Source organism: Trichosurus vulpecula, chromosome 4 (genome assembly GCF_011100635.1).
Source record: "Trichosurus vulpecula isolate mTriVul1 chromosome 4, mTriVul1.pri, whole genome shotgun sequence".
In the NCBI taxonomy this organism is placed as follows: domain Eukaryota; kingdom Metazoa; phylum Chordata; class Mammalia; order Diprotodontia; family Phalangeridae; genus Trichosurus; species Trichosurus vulpecula.
This window is the reverse complement of record NC_050576.1, coordinates 307,999,394-308,014,484: the sequence shown is the minus strand read 5'-3', so window position 1 is coordinate 308,014,484 and position 15,091 is coordinate 307,999,394. Positions and strand designations below refer to the sequence as shown.

General features: G+C 44.4%; 1 protein-coding gene across 2 annotated transcripts; it reads left to right on the top strand.

Annotated features, from left to right (window-relative positions):
* Positions 1-9,636: 9,636 nt before the first annotated feature.
* On the top strand, positions 9,637-14,847 carry PCDH8 (protocadherin 8). Of its 2 annotated transcripts, none has more exons than XM_036756224.1 (3): positions 9,637-11,970; positions 12,433-12,640; positions 13,885-14,847. In XM_036756224.1, exons 1-3 carry the CDS (start codon positions 9,637-9,639, stop codon positions 14,256-14,258), a joined length of 2,916 nt encoding a protein of 971 aa, XP_036612119.1. In that variant the 3' UTR covers positions 14,259-14,847. The 2 variants fall into 2 exon arrangements, with proteins under 2 accessions (XP_036612119.1, XP_036612118.1); XM_036756223.1 differs by having other exon boundaries at positions 9,637-12,270.
* Positions 14,848-15,091: the final 244 nt, after the last annotated feature.

Below are 15,091 nucleotides of genomic sequence, written 5' to 3'. Positions count from 1 at the left end.
TCTCTCTCATTAGACTATGAGCTCTTTGAGATTAAGAAATGGGGGGGGGAGGGAATTTTTTGCCCCTTTTGAATCTCCAGTGCTTCCCACAGTGCCTGACCCATAGTAGGTACTTAATAATTTTTTGTTGATGTGAAAAATATTGCCTAATATGAGAAGAAAATACTAGCATCCACCAGAAATTACTTTCTAAATTTCTTTCAATCAAATTTTTAAAATTTTCTCCAGAGCCACACCCACAATGTACAGTACCAAGTATTCATGTATAAACAGAATCAAATCAGTTTTCATTCAACCCCCTTATAAGCATGATAGCATTCTGTTACTCTTAGAACAGTTTACTACTAATGCTAGAACTGACCACTGCACTTTGGTTTCCTCATCTGTAAAATGAGGAGCTTGAAGTAGATGACTTCTAAGAGGGGAGTATGCTGGCAAACCTTTAACAATTGGCTCTCTGGAGGGGAGGGAGGAATGTATGTTTGACACACTTTTAAGTTTGATCTGAATTATTAGCACTTTCTTAAGTCTAGAAAATCAACAAGACAATAAATCAAGCTTTGATTTGTAGCATTGTCTGATTTCTAAAGTGTAAATGCTCAGACTCAAAATTTAACAATTGGCTCTCGAGTCAATATGAGCTGGCTCCAGCACATGCCTTCTAAGTTTTGTTTTGGTTTTTTCCAGCTCTAAGATGTTATGCTAGCACAATTTATAAACAATTACTCTATCTTGATTCTAGATGTCATGAGATCTATTTAGAACACTGGACATGAACTTGCACTAGGCTGAGTCAATGAGTGATCCTGAGCTCAGCGCACTCCTTGGGCAGGATTCATTTCCATATCAAAAGTGGATTGTGATCCATTTTGAGAAGCAGTTTAAATCATCTTTCCCCCTTTACTGCCTTTTCCTTACCACTCTTCTTCTCCCGATCCCCACTATTCCTAACAAATCTACTGATTTCAGGAATGACAAGTAGAGAATCACATACTGATTCTCACAGGTAGTAGTGGAGCATTCTTCTTGAATGCTCTGTTGGCTTCTGGAGCATCAAATCTTTTGGAACATTCCATATGCTCACTCAAGAATTGAAGGCAGCTATTCCTCTCATCTGTCTTTCCTTCTACCGTGCCCCAATGACCACCACCATAGGGAACTAAAAATGAAAATAGATTCACATCCATTAAGATAAAATTTGCTAAGCAAAATTACCTGGGCTACATGCTGTGGATTAAAAAAGAAATTGTATAATCCCCTGTTTTTAAGAACCTTACTATCTAGTAAGGAGGATAAACAAAGAACACCAATAACTATGATACCTCTTGTAGTAGGATAGATGTCGAGGAAAGACCCAAAGAGAATTGTATAAGAGGTTCGAGGACAGATTATTCATAGCTGGGAAAATCAGGAGAAGAGGGGCTTCACAGAAAAGGTGACAGACACATGAAGGGCTTGAAGGAAAAAAAAATTTCAGTGGTTGGGGATCCATACATTATGACCCTCACTCTGTGAGCCAAACTAGCCTACAGTACTTGACATTTCCCATACATAGCATTACATCTCCTGTCTCTGGGTCTTTGGACTGGCTGTTCTCCTTTCCCATACTGAATTTCTTAATGCCTTATCTCTTTTTGAGGCTATGCCCACTGTCACTTCCTATAACAGGCCTTTCCCATTCTCCCAGTTGTTGGTACCCTCTAAAATTACTTTGAATTTATTCTGTATGCATTTGGTATTTACTTATCTGCATACATATATCTTTCCCTTCCCTCCTTCCAAAGTAGAATGTAAGCTCCTTGAAGGAACATACTGTTTTATTTTTGTCTTTGTATCCCTAGCACCTACAGCAGTACCTAAAATATAGTAGGTACTTAATAAATGCATTTTGAATTGAATTTAATATGGGGAAGATCATTCCAGGCCTAGGGAAGTTCATGGGCCAGAGCACAGAGGTATAAAAGGGTAAAATGAGATCGGGGACTAGTGAATAGTCCAGTCTTGCTACGATGTAGAGTGCAGAAAGGGAAGTGACATCTAATCATTCTGGAAAAGAAGACTGGAACCAGACTCTAGTGAGTCTGGAATGCCAAGCTAAAGAGTTTGTATCTTACACGTTAAGAACCAGAAAGCTGGAGGAAAGATGTGGTCATGCTTGTGCATTATGAATATTATCTGGCAGTGGTGTAAAGGACGGATTGAAGTGGGGGAAAACCTTGGAGGCTCAAAGGCCAATTAGGAGACTAATACTAATCTAGGCCAGAGATGTCGGATAATAGCCCATGGGGCCCATGATACTCCCAAGTATAGCCTGAACCAGATTGAAATTAATTACAAAATATTTAATAAAATATAAATGTTTCATTTTTAAAACTAATTCAATGTGCACCCCATAGGGGTCCTTACATATAATTTAGTAGCCCCCATTTCTATTTGAATTTGATACCACTAGTTTAGGCAAAAAGATAATAAAGGTCTTACCTTTGGTGGTATCAACAAGGATGAAAAGGTGAGAGAGATATCAAATACGTGGAATCAGCAGAACTTGGCAACTGACTCAGTGTTGATGAATGAGGGGAAGAGGAAGAAATTAAATATAATTCTTGGGTTTCAAGCCTTGGTGACTAACTAGAAGAAAGATAGTGCCATCCACAGAGATAAAGAAGCTAAGAGGAGGAACACATTTTAGAGGCAAAATTAAAATTCAATTTTATACATAATGAGTTTGAGGGAACAAGGCACAGAGGTGATGACGTTCAGCTAACAGTTGGAAAAATAATGGTAGGGCCTCAAATAAGATGGAAAACAAGATATAGATTTGTGAGTCACAGATGTGGAGATACAGATTGTACATTCATTGATAGAAGGCCTAGTAGATACAGGGTCTGACTTTTGAATCAGGAAGATGTGGGTTTGAATCCTGTCTCTTATTAGCTATGTAATTGTAATCAAGTCTCTTAACACCCCCTGAGTCTCAGATTTCCCTGTCTGCAAAATGTGGACAATACTTGTAGTACCTACCTCAAATGGTTACATTGAAATCAGATGAAATCATCTTCACAAAAAAAATAAGATACACAGGCAATGGGGAGTAGAAATTTATCTTGCCCTACAAGAAAGGAAGGGAAAAGGGGATGAGAGGGGAGGGGGGTGATAGAGGGGAGGGCTGACTGGGGAACAGGGCAACCAGAATATATGCCATCTTGGAGTGGGGGGGAGGGTAGAAATGGGGAGAAAATTTGTAATTCAAACTTGTGAAAATCAATGCTGAAAACTAAATATGTTAAAAAAAATAAATTTAAATTAAAAAATGCAGCCTTAACACCAAAAAAAAAAAAGAATTGTTATGTAAGGGGGCTTTTGGGGCTTCTTAGAATTGTTATGTAAGGGGGGCCCTTTAAGAGGTATATAAACTGACTGTCTGCCTTCTGAAACTTGCCTCTCCACCCCAGACCATTCTGGAGTGGGCAATGCCCAACTCTTGCGTGAGACTTGCAAATAAAGCCTCTGTCTTTACCTTGAAAAAAAAAAGAAATCATCTTCACAGAGCACTTTGCAAATGCTAATATTATTATAGAAACCGAGAGAGAGAGAGTAGACAGAGAAAATCTAGGACATAGCCACGGGAGGTGCCCACATTTATTGAGTAATAGGAAGAGGAGAAGCCTTCTTCCTTCTGCAAAGGAGAAATGAAGGAGATGGGAAAATGAATGAATGAATGAAAAAGCATTTATTATTTGTTTATTATGTACAAAGCACTTTGATAAGTAGTGGAGTTACAAAGAGAAAATTAAGACAGTCCCTAATTTTAAGGAGTTCACATTCTAACAGAAGAAGCTACAATTCAGATAAAAAGTCTCAGTGGTCCTTTGGGTGCAGCTGTGAGAAAGACAGTAATACATCTTCTTTAGTGCTGTTTCCTTTGATAAAACATTATCTGTTGAACCAAATGACAGTACTAAGGACGTTAGTGGTGATAACTTTCTTTTCTGGTTTTTCAGTAGCTTTGACTGCTGAAGAGGCAAAAGCTATACCTGTGAAAAAGAAGAGCCAAGAGAATACAGTGTCAGAAAATTCAAAGGAGAGAATACCCAGGACAGAGAGACCACAATATCAAAAACTGCAAAGGAAGTCCAAGAAAATAAGTACCAAAAGGCTCTGGGCACCCTTCTGCCTCACCTCTTCCTCCTACAGGAGCCATCCCAGCACCCATCCAGGACTGCAGGATGATATAGGAAGACCTAACCTCACTGAGATTGCCTTCCCCCTTGTTTCCTCCCCTTGGTTCCCTCCACTGGCCCAGGCATTGGACAGCAGCAGTGAACACTCATCTGGATGCTCCTTGGGATTCTTTGCTCCCTGACCACATGCAGGCCCAGGAATTGTCCTGCTCAGATGCACTGAAATCCCTCTTTGAGCCTTTCCAAAAGACCCTTTTGGACACTTTCTTCAATGATCCTGATTTAAGTCTTCATCTAAGCTTGGGAACCAGCAGCCTATGACAATATGCTGCTTTTTATATTTCTTTTAAGTTTTGTTTCTTTGAAAGCTGAAATGCCCTTCTGTTTCCTAAAAAATCAGCCTGGCTCCTGAATCCAAAACAAATTTTTCAAAGTCTACCTTATCTGACTTGGGCTATGGTATATACCCTCTACAGAAATGGCTGAAAAAGCTATTGGAAGTTTCTTCCTGTCAATATTTGGTTGCAGCCAGGTGGAGAAAGACTACTGATATATTTTGTAAAGGCCTGAAAACAAGAATACAGATTTCATAATCCATGTTCCTGTCACCATGTTTACCTCTATAAATGGGATTACACTTTTGCCAGAAAGCAAATTCAGAGCACAGATGTTACTGAGGCAAACAAACAGACATGGAAAATGGTAATTATCCAAAATGCATTATTCCATTACAGCATCTCACATGAATTACCAAAGGTTAGAGTCAGTAGTAGTGAACAACATTTTGAGGAATATTCAACATTCAGGTTTTCACTTTTGTGACTTTTCTCATCTGTAATAATAATAGGTTTGACTATATGATTTCCCATCCAAGTTTCAGGTTGTATGATTCTGTATGATTAGTGTTTAAAGGGAAGGTTGGAAGGAAACCCTGATTGGTTTTGTGAGAGAAGTTCAGAACTTGAGGGGAGGGAGAATCTTGGACTAAAGCCTAGAAACAGTGAAGGATTTTTGTTCCTCTGGAAATAGGGGGAGTCAACATACAGTAGAGTTCATCATGTAAGTTAAAAGAATACATTTTCACAGTAGTGTGAATCCTCGAGCCCACAGATATTCCCCACTTTCTAGAAGATGATTTAGAACTGCAGGAATCAAAGATCTTGCTTTTTAAAATTATTTAGGGTCAGATTTTACTTTTAAATGTGGCTTGCCAGTTCTGACAGATGAATTTGTAAAAATACATTTTTGGCACAATCAAAAAAAGAACACACTAGTGAGAATCCAGACTGTAGAAAAGACAAGAGTTCATCTTTTGGAAAGCTAACTCAAGCAAAGTCTTAGAACCTGTAAAGGCTATTTTGTAAAGCATGCTTCCCCTGCAAAGAAAGACCTGGATGCATCTGAAAAGCACTTTCTGATCCCTGCTTCACTGAACATTTGATACAAACTTCTCTGGGAGGTTTTTACCCCATGAAGAGAGTGTGTGAGGGGAAAACATGGTCCTGGGCTTTAAAAAGTTAAAAGGTTAAAAAATAACCCTTCTTTCTCCATCCATCCTTAGAATTGCACTTTCCAGTAGTCTAGTTTCTCTTTCCTGGTAGATCTAATCCTAATTAAAAATAAATTACATGCTGTATAGAACTTGAAATGGAAAAGATAATCCTATTACATATGAGAATATATCCTGATTCTTTCCCCCTCTAAACTGTGGGAGATATCAGATCAAGCTGAGCCACCCATTGTCGAGTCTTTGAAAACTTTCCTATAGATCTAATCCATCACGTGACACCCATGTCAATCTCGCTGTCTGCACGCGAGTTTCACAATGCTGGTATTAGGCTGAGTCAGAGAAATCCAGCTTTTCTGAGCCCACAACATTTGCATTCCGAGAAAATGCCAACCATTGTGGGCCATGTTTGTTCTCATGATTGCAGAGACAGTTGTCTGCTAAGTTGCTAAGATAAAGAGAAAGGGTCTCCTTTGAGGCCGCCCAAGCCTTTTGGTATGATAACAAGGCGATTTGAGCAGCTTTTGTACCGCCAGATCAGCGCTGGGCGAACTTTTTTTTTTTTAACCCTGCTCCTTCCTCTTCGGGGATTTGATCTGGGCGCTGATGCGCTATTTTAAATCCCATTTCCATAATCTGACTGCTACAGCCAGCAGGGCTGCTGAGTACTGGCGATCCGCAGGCACCCGAGCTCACTTCGCTCGCGTGCCATCACACCTCTCGGGGTAATTACTTCTAAAAGGGAGCCTAAGCACTCATTACAGACCTGGGCTTGGGGGTTCTTGGCACTTGCTCTGTTGGCTGCTGCTTCCACAGCGATGAAAGACCTTACAGTGTAGAAAATGAAAGAGGAAGCTGGCTACCTACATTTATTATTTCCTCCCTCGTCTCTTTCCCTCAAGCTATTCCCTCCATCTATCAGCCCTCTTTATCTCTTTCTCCTTCTCTCTCATTGTCAGCCTGACCTTCCGTCTCATAAGCAAATCAAACGCAACGCATACAGAGTCTTAAAAACAGAGTAACCCAAGCCCTGAGACCCATGACTCACAAAGAGAAAGTGGCTTGACTTTGAACTGGATGTTCCAATTCTCTAAGGTAGAGGAAGAACACAAAAATAAACAGCGATACGCAATTTCCCCCAGGTCTTTTTGTGTTTAGGTTGTAATAGGTTGGTGTAATAGGTTGTTTCCCATCCAAGACCCGTGGACACACACTGACAACGTTGGGAGATTTTCTGAGAACAGAACTGAGCAACTGGAAATGCTTCTTATTGCTCACAAGAATGCAAGCCGCTACCAGCTGAGATTTGGGCAGATGTTATTACTCAGGGTAGCAGCTGGAGTCACCTTTCCCTGACTCAATGACAGATAAGATTTTAGCACAGAGCATTCAGTCTAGCTTGCACATCTTCCTTGACTTCTCTTTACCGTAAAGATATCTATAGGTGCCTGATATTTTCCTTGTCACCTCTGGCGACAAGTTCGCTGTCCTCGGGGGTTGAGCTCTGAACTAGCAGCAGTCAGTGGCTTTCAGAAGAGTGGAAGGGGTGGGTTGTGAAGCCGTGGTAGATGAAAAGGGTAAGACCAGAAAACCGGCGGGAGCTGGGTCAGTGAAAGTTTCTCTCCAGAACTTACAGAGTTGGAAGAAAGGCAAAATTACTTGCTAGGATTCCTTCCTAATGGAGAAAAAGATGTTTCAAGGCAGTTGGGGGTGGGGGAGAGAAGGGGAGAGAGAGGCAGCAAAGGTGGAAAGTAATCACTGGAAGTGGCATTTACGGAAAGACATCATCTTATTGCCCTGAAATTTTCTGTACACTTCATTGTTTCCCAGTTCTCCAGTACTGCAGATAACTTACCTCACATCTTTTAGCAAAGAGGGAGATTAGAACGGGTAGGTAGGCCTCAGGGCACCAGAAGGAAAGTTATGCAACTTATACCTTGCAAGGTTCTCTTTTTCTTTAAACATAGGACTTTTTCAGCTTATTCAAAGACCAAAAAATTACCACTCTGTTCTTTCTCCCCTCCCCCCTTAAATAGGCCACTTATGTGGGCAACAACTAAGCAAAAGCATTTATGGAAGCCTGGAAAGTCATTCAGACACTCGAGTTTGAGAGGGGATTCAAATTCTTTATAAAAAATCGAGGATTATTAGTTGGCTATTTCAGAATATCAGCTATTCAATAGAATCTGCTTAGCAATTTCATGAGTCTATGCTTGTTCTCCTTCATAAATATTTCCCTTTCCTCTCCTTTGTTTTGTTTATTTTACTAGCATGGTTCAAGAGGAATGTATTTGTAATCAGGAAACAGTCACCTTCAGTCTAGTCACCCTGAACTTCAGCAATTTTTTCAAGGAAAAAAAAAGATAAGTATCCAGTGTAGTGCATATGTTAGTAATGTACTGTATCCCTCTGGATCAAGAAGCAGTAAAACTTAGTGATTCACTCTGCTCTGTCTTCTTACTTTTGTAGGCAGATGGTTTAGTCCCCCAAGGTTCGTGCCAGGTTTCAACCTCATGCTGTTATTTTGTTCTTTTGGAAGGAGACTAGTGTTGCTTCCCAGAGAGGCCCTATTAGGATAAAAAGAAAATCCTCTAACTAGGCGTAACAGGGCATCAGGAGGGATAGGTCTCTAAATGTACTTTAATAGGAGCTGGGCATTGTGTGTGATTCAGCGCCCATCATCGTTTAGTCAAAGAGTTATGGCAGTGATTGGGAATGAATAGAGACACATAATGGATACATGTGGCGTTTGCTCATTATATTCAACTTAGTCCAACTCTGCTGTGGAAACTGTTCAACTTTCTTTCCCTTTCCCTTCTCAAACTGAAATAATACAGACATTGGTGCCTCAAATGGGATAGCCTGCCATGCTATTATATCTCTACGGCTAACGAGAGCTTCATAAGCCTTTGATACAGTCTGATCTTTGAAACCTTTCCAAATATCCACAAGCTTATGCTAAATCCTATTTGGACCTTTTCCCCCCTCCCTTGCCTGCTAGCGCCCACGGCTTAAAGAAAGCCATTTGGACAGTGACATGAATACTAAAACATCCCAGGAATATTTTCTGAAAGACAAATCACAGCTCTGATCGCTAGATTTCACATAAGTAAAACACAACCAGGGAAGCAAATTTGAATAAAATCAATTTCCAGTTATCCTTCGGATTCTCTTTTAAGTGGGAGGGGCTAATCAGATCGCTATTGAACAAGAAAAATAAACCAAATCCTCAAAAGCCAGGAAAAGTATATATTGAGAGAGGTCAGTGGGTGTGTGCACATGTAAGAAGAGTAGTATGCACAAACCAGGATGGGGTTGGGGGGGGGGGGAGGCAAGATTAGGTAGTAGTGAGAGACTAGTTCAAATCCCCAGATACTTGCACTTAAGGCACCTGTTCAGCAGCAGGGTGCTTGAGTGGTACAATTAACAAAACACTCAGCGCATTTTACTCCACTCTCCCTGTGCCAACTCATCTGCAGATTGCTCTCAAAAAAAAAAAAAAAGAAAGAAAGAAAGAAAAAGAGTTAAAGAAAACAAAGAAAAGATTCCCTAATTTTCCTTTCTTGTTTTCCTCTCTAAGCCTTTCCACATTAAAGGGATTTTCTGAGAGGCATTCAGAAGAACAGTGTGAAAGGGACGCCTGTCATTGGCTGAAAGGCTCAGTCAATTTGCATATCCGCGTCTACTAAAGGCTAGAGTCTGCAGCTCTGCTCCGAAGCCTGAGAAGCAGGAGCGGGGAGCGAGGAGCGAGGGAGGGTCCATCGGCATCTCTAGAGCTAGAACGACCCAAGCTGCAGCCCACACAGTCCTCTTCCGAAGAGAATTCGGGCAAAGAAGGCTCATAGGAGCCTGACAATCGAAAGGCTTTAAATTGAGAAATAAAAATACGAAGTAACTGCAAGAGGACTTGCCCCTAGCCTCTCAAAAGCGCAAATCGGAGCAGGTGGCATGACTCCTCTTAGGCAAGGGGGCAGCCCCTACCTTTTTTCTTTGCAGTTTTTCTGCCTTTGCTTGCTATTCTCAGTAGCCCTAAGCAAAACAGTGAGATATAGCACTTTTGAGGAGGATGCCCCAGGTACAGTTATAGGTACGTTGGCTGAAGATATGCATATGAAAGCATCCGGGGAAATGAGCTTCCGCCTGATGAAGCAGTTCAACAGCTCTCTGATCCGGGTGAGAGAGGCTGACGGACAACTGACCGTCGGGGAGAGCGGTATTGACCGAGAGCAGCTCTGCCGGCAGTCCCCGCAGTGCATCCTGGCTTTCGACGTGGTCAGTTTCTCCCAGGAACAGTTCCGGCTGGTACACGTGGAGGTAGAGGTGAGGGACATCAATGACCACTCGCCCCGCTTCCCCCGCTCCCAGATTCCCGTGGAGGTGTCAGAGAGTGCTGCTGTGGGCACCCGCATCCCCCTGGAGGTAGCGGTGGACGAGGACGTGGGTTCCAACGCCCTCCAGAGCCTGCGTCTTGCCGAGCCACACAGCCCCTTTCGTGTGGAGCTGCAGACGCGGGCGGACGGCGCTAAATGCGCTGACCTGGTGCTGCTGCAAGAACTGGACCGTGAGAGTCAGGCCACCTACAGCCTAGAGCTGGTGGCCCAGGACGGGGGACGCCCCCCACGCTCCGCCACAGCTGCCCTCAGCGTTCGGGTGCTGGATGCCAATGACCACAGTCCAGCTTTCCCACAGGGTGCTGTGACTGAGGTGGAGCTGGCGGAGGACGCACCCGTGGGCTCTCTGCTACTCGACCTAGACGCCGCAGACCCGGACGAGGGTCCCAACGGTGATGTAGTATTCTCTTTCGGTAGCCGGACCCCACCTGAGGCTCGGCGTCTCTTCCGCTTGGACCCGCGCTCAGGCCGCCTCACTCTAGCTGGCCCTGTGGATTTTGAGCGGAAGGAGACCTACGAATTGGACGTAAGGGCTCAAGACAGAGGCCCAGGGCCTCGCTCTGCCACCTGCAAAGTCATTGTGCGCATCCGCGACGTGAACGACAACGCGCCAGACATTTCTATCACTCCTCTGGCGGTAGCTACGACCGCGGTCCACGACCCCCCTGGCCCCAACACTGCCGCCTCCTTCGCCGCCCCTGTCTCGGCCTCCTCAGCTGGGTCTGGAGGTTCGGAGCCTGGGATGGCCTCGATTATCCCGGAGGGGATGGCTCGAGAGAGCCTCGTGGCGCTGGTCAGCACCTCGGACAGGGACTCAGGAGCTAATGGGCAAGTGCGATGCGCCCTCTATGGACACGAGCACTTCCGACTGCAACCGGCTTACGCGGGCAGCTACCTAGTGGTGACGGCGGCGCCCCTGGACCGAGAGCGCATCGCCGAGTACAACCTGACCCTGGTGGCCGAGGACCGCGGCTCCCCTCCGCTGCGCACTGTGAAGCCCTACACAGTGCGCGTGGGAGACGAGAACGACAACGCTCCGCTCTTCGCCCGTCCTATCTATGAGGTATCTGTGCGAGAGAATAATCCCCCGGGCGCCTACCTAGCCACTGTAGCAGCCCGAGATCCGGACCTAGGCCGCAATGGCAAGGTGACCTATAGGTTATTAGAGGCCGAGGTGGGTCGAGGTGGGGAGGCCGTATCCACCTATGTTTCAGTGGACCCATCCACTGGAGCTATCTACGCGCTGAGGAGCTTCGATTACGAGGTGTTGCGCCAGCTGGACGTGCGCATCCAGGCCAGTGACGGTGGCTCCCCACAGCTCTCGAGCACCACACTGGTGCAGGTGCGGGTTCTGGATCAGAACGACCACGCACCGGTTCTCGTTCATCCCACGCCAGCCAATGGCTCCCTGGAGGTGCCGGTGCCAGGGCGCACAGCCCGAGACACGGCTGTGGCGCGTGTGCAAGCCCGAGATGCCGACGAAGGGGCCAACGGAGAGCTGACCTTCGCCCTGCTGCAACAGGAGCCAAGGGAGGCCTTCTCGATAAGCCGCCGGTCAGGGGAGATCGTGCTCACTGGGGACCTGACCCAGGACCCCCCGGGCCGCGTGTTCCGAGGCCTGCTAACAGTATCGGACTCTGGACACCCTCCGCTTTCCACCACCGCCACTGTCAGCTTCGTGGTGACTGCAGGAGGTGGCACTGGGTCGTCCCTGCCAGCAGCAGCTGGAGGCCCCGAGCGCTCTCGTCCCCCAGGATCCAGGCTCGGTGGCACCGGGTCTCTGCAATGGGACACCCCGCTTATCGTGATCATTGTGCTGGCGGGGAGCTGCACACTGCTGCTGGCTGCCATCATCACTATCGCCACCACCTGTAACCGCCGCAAAAAGGAGGTGCGCAAGGGCGGGCCACGCCGGGAGGAGAGGCCTGGGAGCGCCAGCGGGGGACCCTCGTCTCCAAGCTCCCCGGAGGACAGAAGTCTGGGACCCAGCTCTCGGGCCAACATGTTTGACGTGCTCACCTTCCCCACTGGCAGCAGCAGCGGCAAAGCGCCTTTCGGGGGTTCCACCACGGAGAGTTCCCAGACTGCTGTCGCTGCCACTGAAGTGCCAGGGACCGAAGGCGGTGGCAGTACCCGGGAAAATGCCTGTCATTATGAAGGACAGAAGCGGCTCCGGGGCGCACATGCTGAGGTTAGGAGTCCTACTCGGGTACTTGCCCTTAGGGGTTCTAAGATTGAGGAGGAGAGGGGGTATGGTAGAAGGAAGCAGGGATGGGGTGGCTGGTAGTGCCTAGGAAATGCCTAACTCCTTTTATTCTTTTCTAATCCTTCTCGCCCCTTTTCCCCCCTCTAGCCCTACAGCTCCTCCCCGGGTTATGGAAAGGAACCGGCGCCTCCTGTGGCCATTTGGAAAGGCCATTCTTTTAACACCATCTCTGGTCGGGAAGCCGAGAAATTCAGTGGCAAAGATAGTGGCAAGGGGGATAGTGATTTCAATGACAGCGATTCCGACATCAGTGGAGACGCCCTGAAAAAGGATCTCATCAACCACATGCAAAGTGGTAAGGTTCCCCACGATTTTCGTTGCCTCACTGGCTCCCTCAAAACTCATAGTGAGTGCTTTTTTTAACCTCTTTTTTTTTCTTTCTTTTCCTCCTTTTTCTAAAAAAAAGTATTCATAGGATCATAGCTTGAGAGCTGAAATGAAGACCATCAGAGATGTACATTCAGAGACAATTTAGGCCAATTCCCCCAATTTACAGAGGATAAGAGGTTGTGACCTTCACAGGTCACACACGTAGTAAATTGCCAAACTAGGATTTGAACCCAAGGCTTCTGAATACAAATACAATGCTTTTGCCCTTTCCTCATGCCTTGGCTACAAATAATCATCTCAAAATAAATTTTTGAAATGAAGCATTAAAAAATTAAGGGACCATTCTTTTAGGCAGAAGATCAAGGCTAATCTCTGAGAACAGATTTCTTTAATAAGAAGCTAAAAGCTTCTTGTCTGGAGAAAATCTGTTCTGTACTTTTAAAGCATCCATTGAAAGGCGCAGGACAGATTCATAATATTAGTGCTATTTCATGAAAAGATCTGTAATCACTCTCAACATTTTTTCCAGCCACATTTTTAAAACATGCCCAATAAATAAGTGAATCAGCAGGTGTCTGAATGCTTACTGTGTGCCAGGCACTGTTAGATGGGATACAAATACAAAGAATGAAACAAGAATTTGCATTCTAATGAAGCTGACAATAAATAGGTATAAAATATATAGAGAAAAACATAAAATGGACAAATGCAAATATATATAAAGTCATTAAACACAATGTATTTTGTGTGGAAGGACACTAGCAGTTGGTGGGATCTGGAAAGGCTTCATTCAGAAAATAGGGCCTGAGCTATTATCTTAAAGGAAGAGAGGGACTCTTTGAGGTAAAGGTGAGGAAGGAGTGAATTCCAGGCATGGGATAGGAGATGGCACAGAGACAGGAGATGGAGTGAAGAATGGAGAGGCCATTTTGGCTGGATGACAAAGTACAAGAGGGGAAGTATGTATATCTAATTAGTCTGGAAAGAACTAGAGTCAGGTTGAATAGGGCTTGAAGATATAAACAAAAGAATTTACATTTAATCCTGGAAGCAAAAGAAGTCACTGGAGTAGTTTGAATAGGGGAGTCATATGGTCAAATCTGTGCTTTAATAACATTTCTTTGGCAGCAATATGTAGGAGTCAAGAAGTATAAGTGCATATGTATAGTCATAATCTTCACGTTTTCTTTTTTCTGTTTTTATCCTTAGGATTATGGGCTTGTACTGCTGAGTGTAAGATCCTAGGCCACTCAGACCGATGCTGGAGCCCGTCCTGTGGTCGAACGAATGCTCACTCTTCCTCCCACCCAACAGCTCAGCTATCAACCTTCTGTAAGAGTACCTCCCTGCCTAGGGATCCCCTTCGAAGGGACAACTACTACCAGGCTCAGCTACCTAAGACAGTAGGGCTACAGAGTGTCTATGAAAAAGTATTGCACAGAGACTATGACAGGACAATCACTTTGCTTTCCCCCCCTCGCCCAGGGAGACTCCCAGACCTACAAGAAATTGGGGTACCCCTCTACCAACCCCCTCCTGCTAGGTACCTGCCCCCTCAGTCGGGGACCAATGACAATGTCTAACCCTATACTGCATGTATTCACACATATACAGGTCACTCCAAAAGCCCCTAAGTTATTGGCTGGTTTCAGTGTTGTATATATAAATATGCAAGATGTGCCTTAAAATGAAGTTGTTGGAAAATATTTCCAATCACGTCAGTACTGTTTGGTATTTGCAAACAAAAAAAATGTAGTTAATGTAATTTTTATGAAATGTGCAGTATTTAATTTTTTTACCATGCTTTAGATTTTAGTTCACTTGCAGCTTGTCATTTTCTTAGTGTTTTTAACCTGTACATTGTGTAATGTAATGTTTGTACATAATGAAATTTTGTTATATTTTTATATAATAAAAGCTAAAACTGGAAGTTATTGCCAAAGGAACTGTCTGTAAGACACAAAAAACTCAATATGTTAGAATCACTTACTAGAACTTTATCTTTCACCTTAAACAACCTAGTGTTCGTGAAGTTTGCCTTGCCAAGTGTGACTTGTATATCTTGAGTCTGTGGTAGATTTCAAGTTAAATGTTATTTAATTACATTTGGTTTTCTGTAAACCGGTGTCACTTATAAGCACACTAATAAAGGATTCGTCATGTGTTTAAGGACTTTGCTATTGAATTTTGGTTTAAGTTCATAAGATGATAGATTTAGAAATGGAAAGAGCCCCAGAAATCTAGTCTGTTGTCTATACAATTGAGTAAACTGAGGTCCAGAACAGATAAGTGGCCTCCTAAAGGTCATACAGGTAATAAGTAGCAGAGTCAGGATTTGAATACAGGTTCTTTGGACTCCAAATCCAGCACTCTTTCCAAGGTACCACACTGCCTCCCAGTTTCCTGTACCCTGATA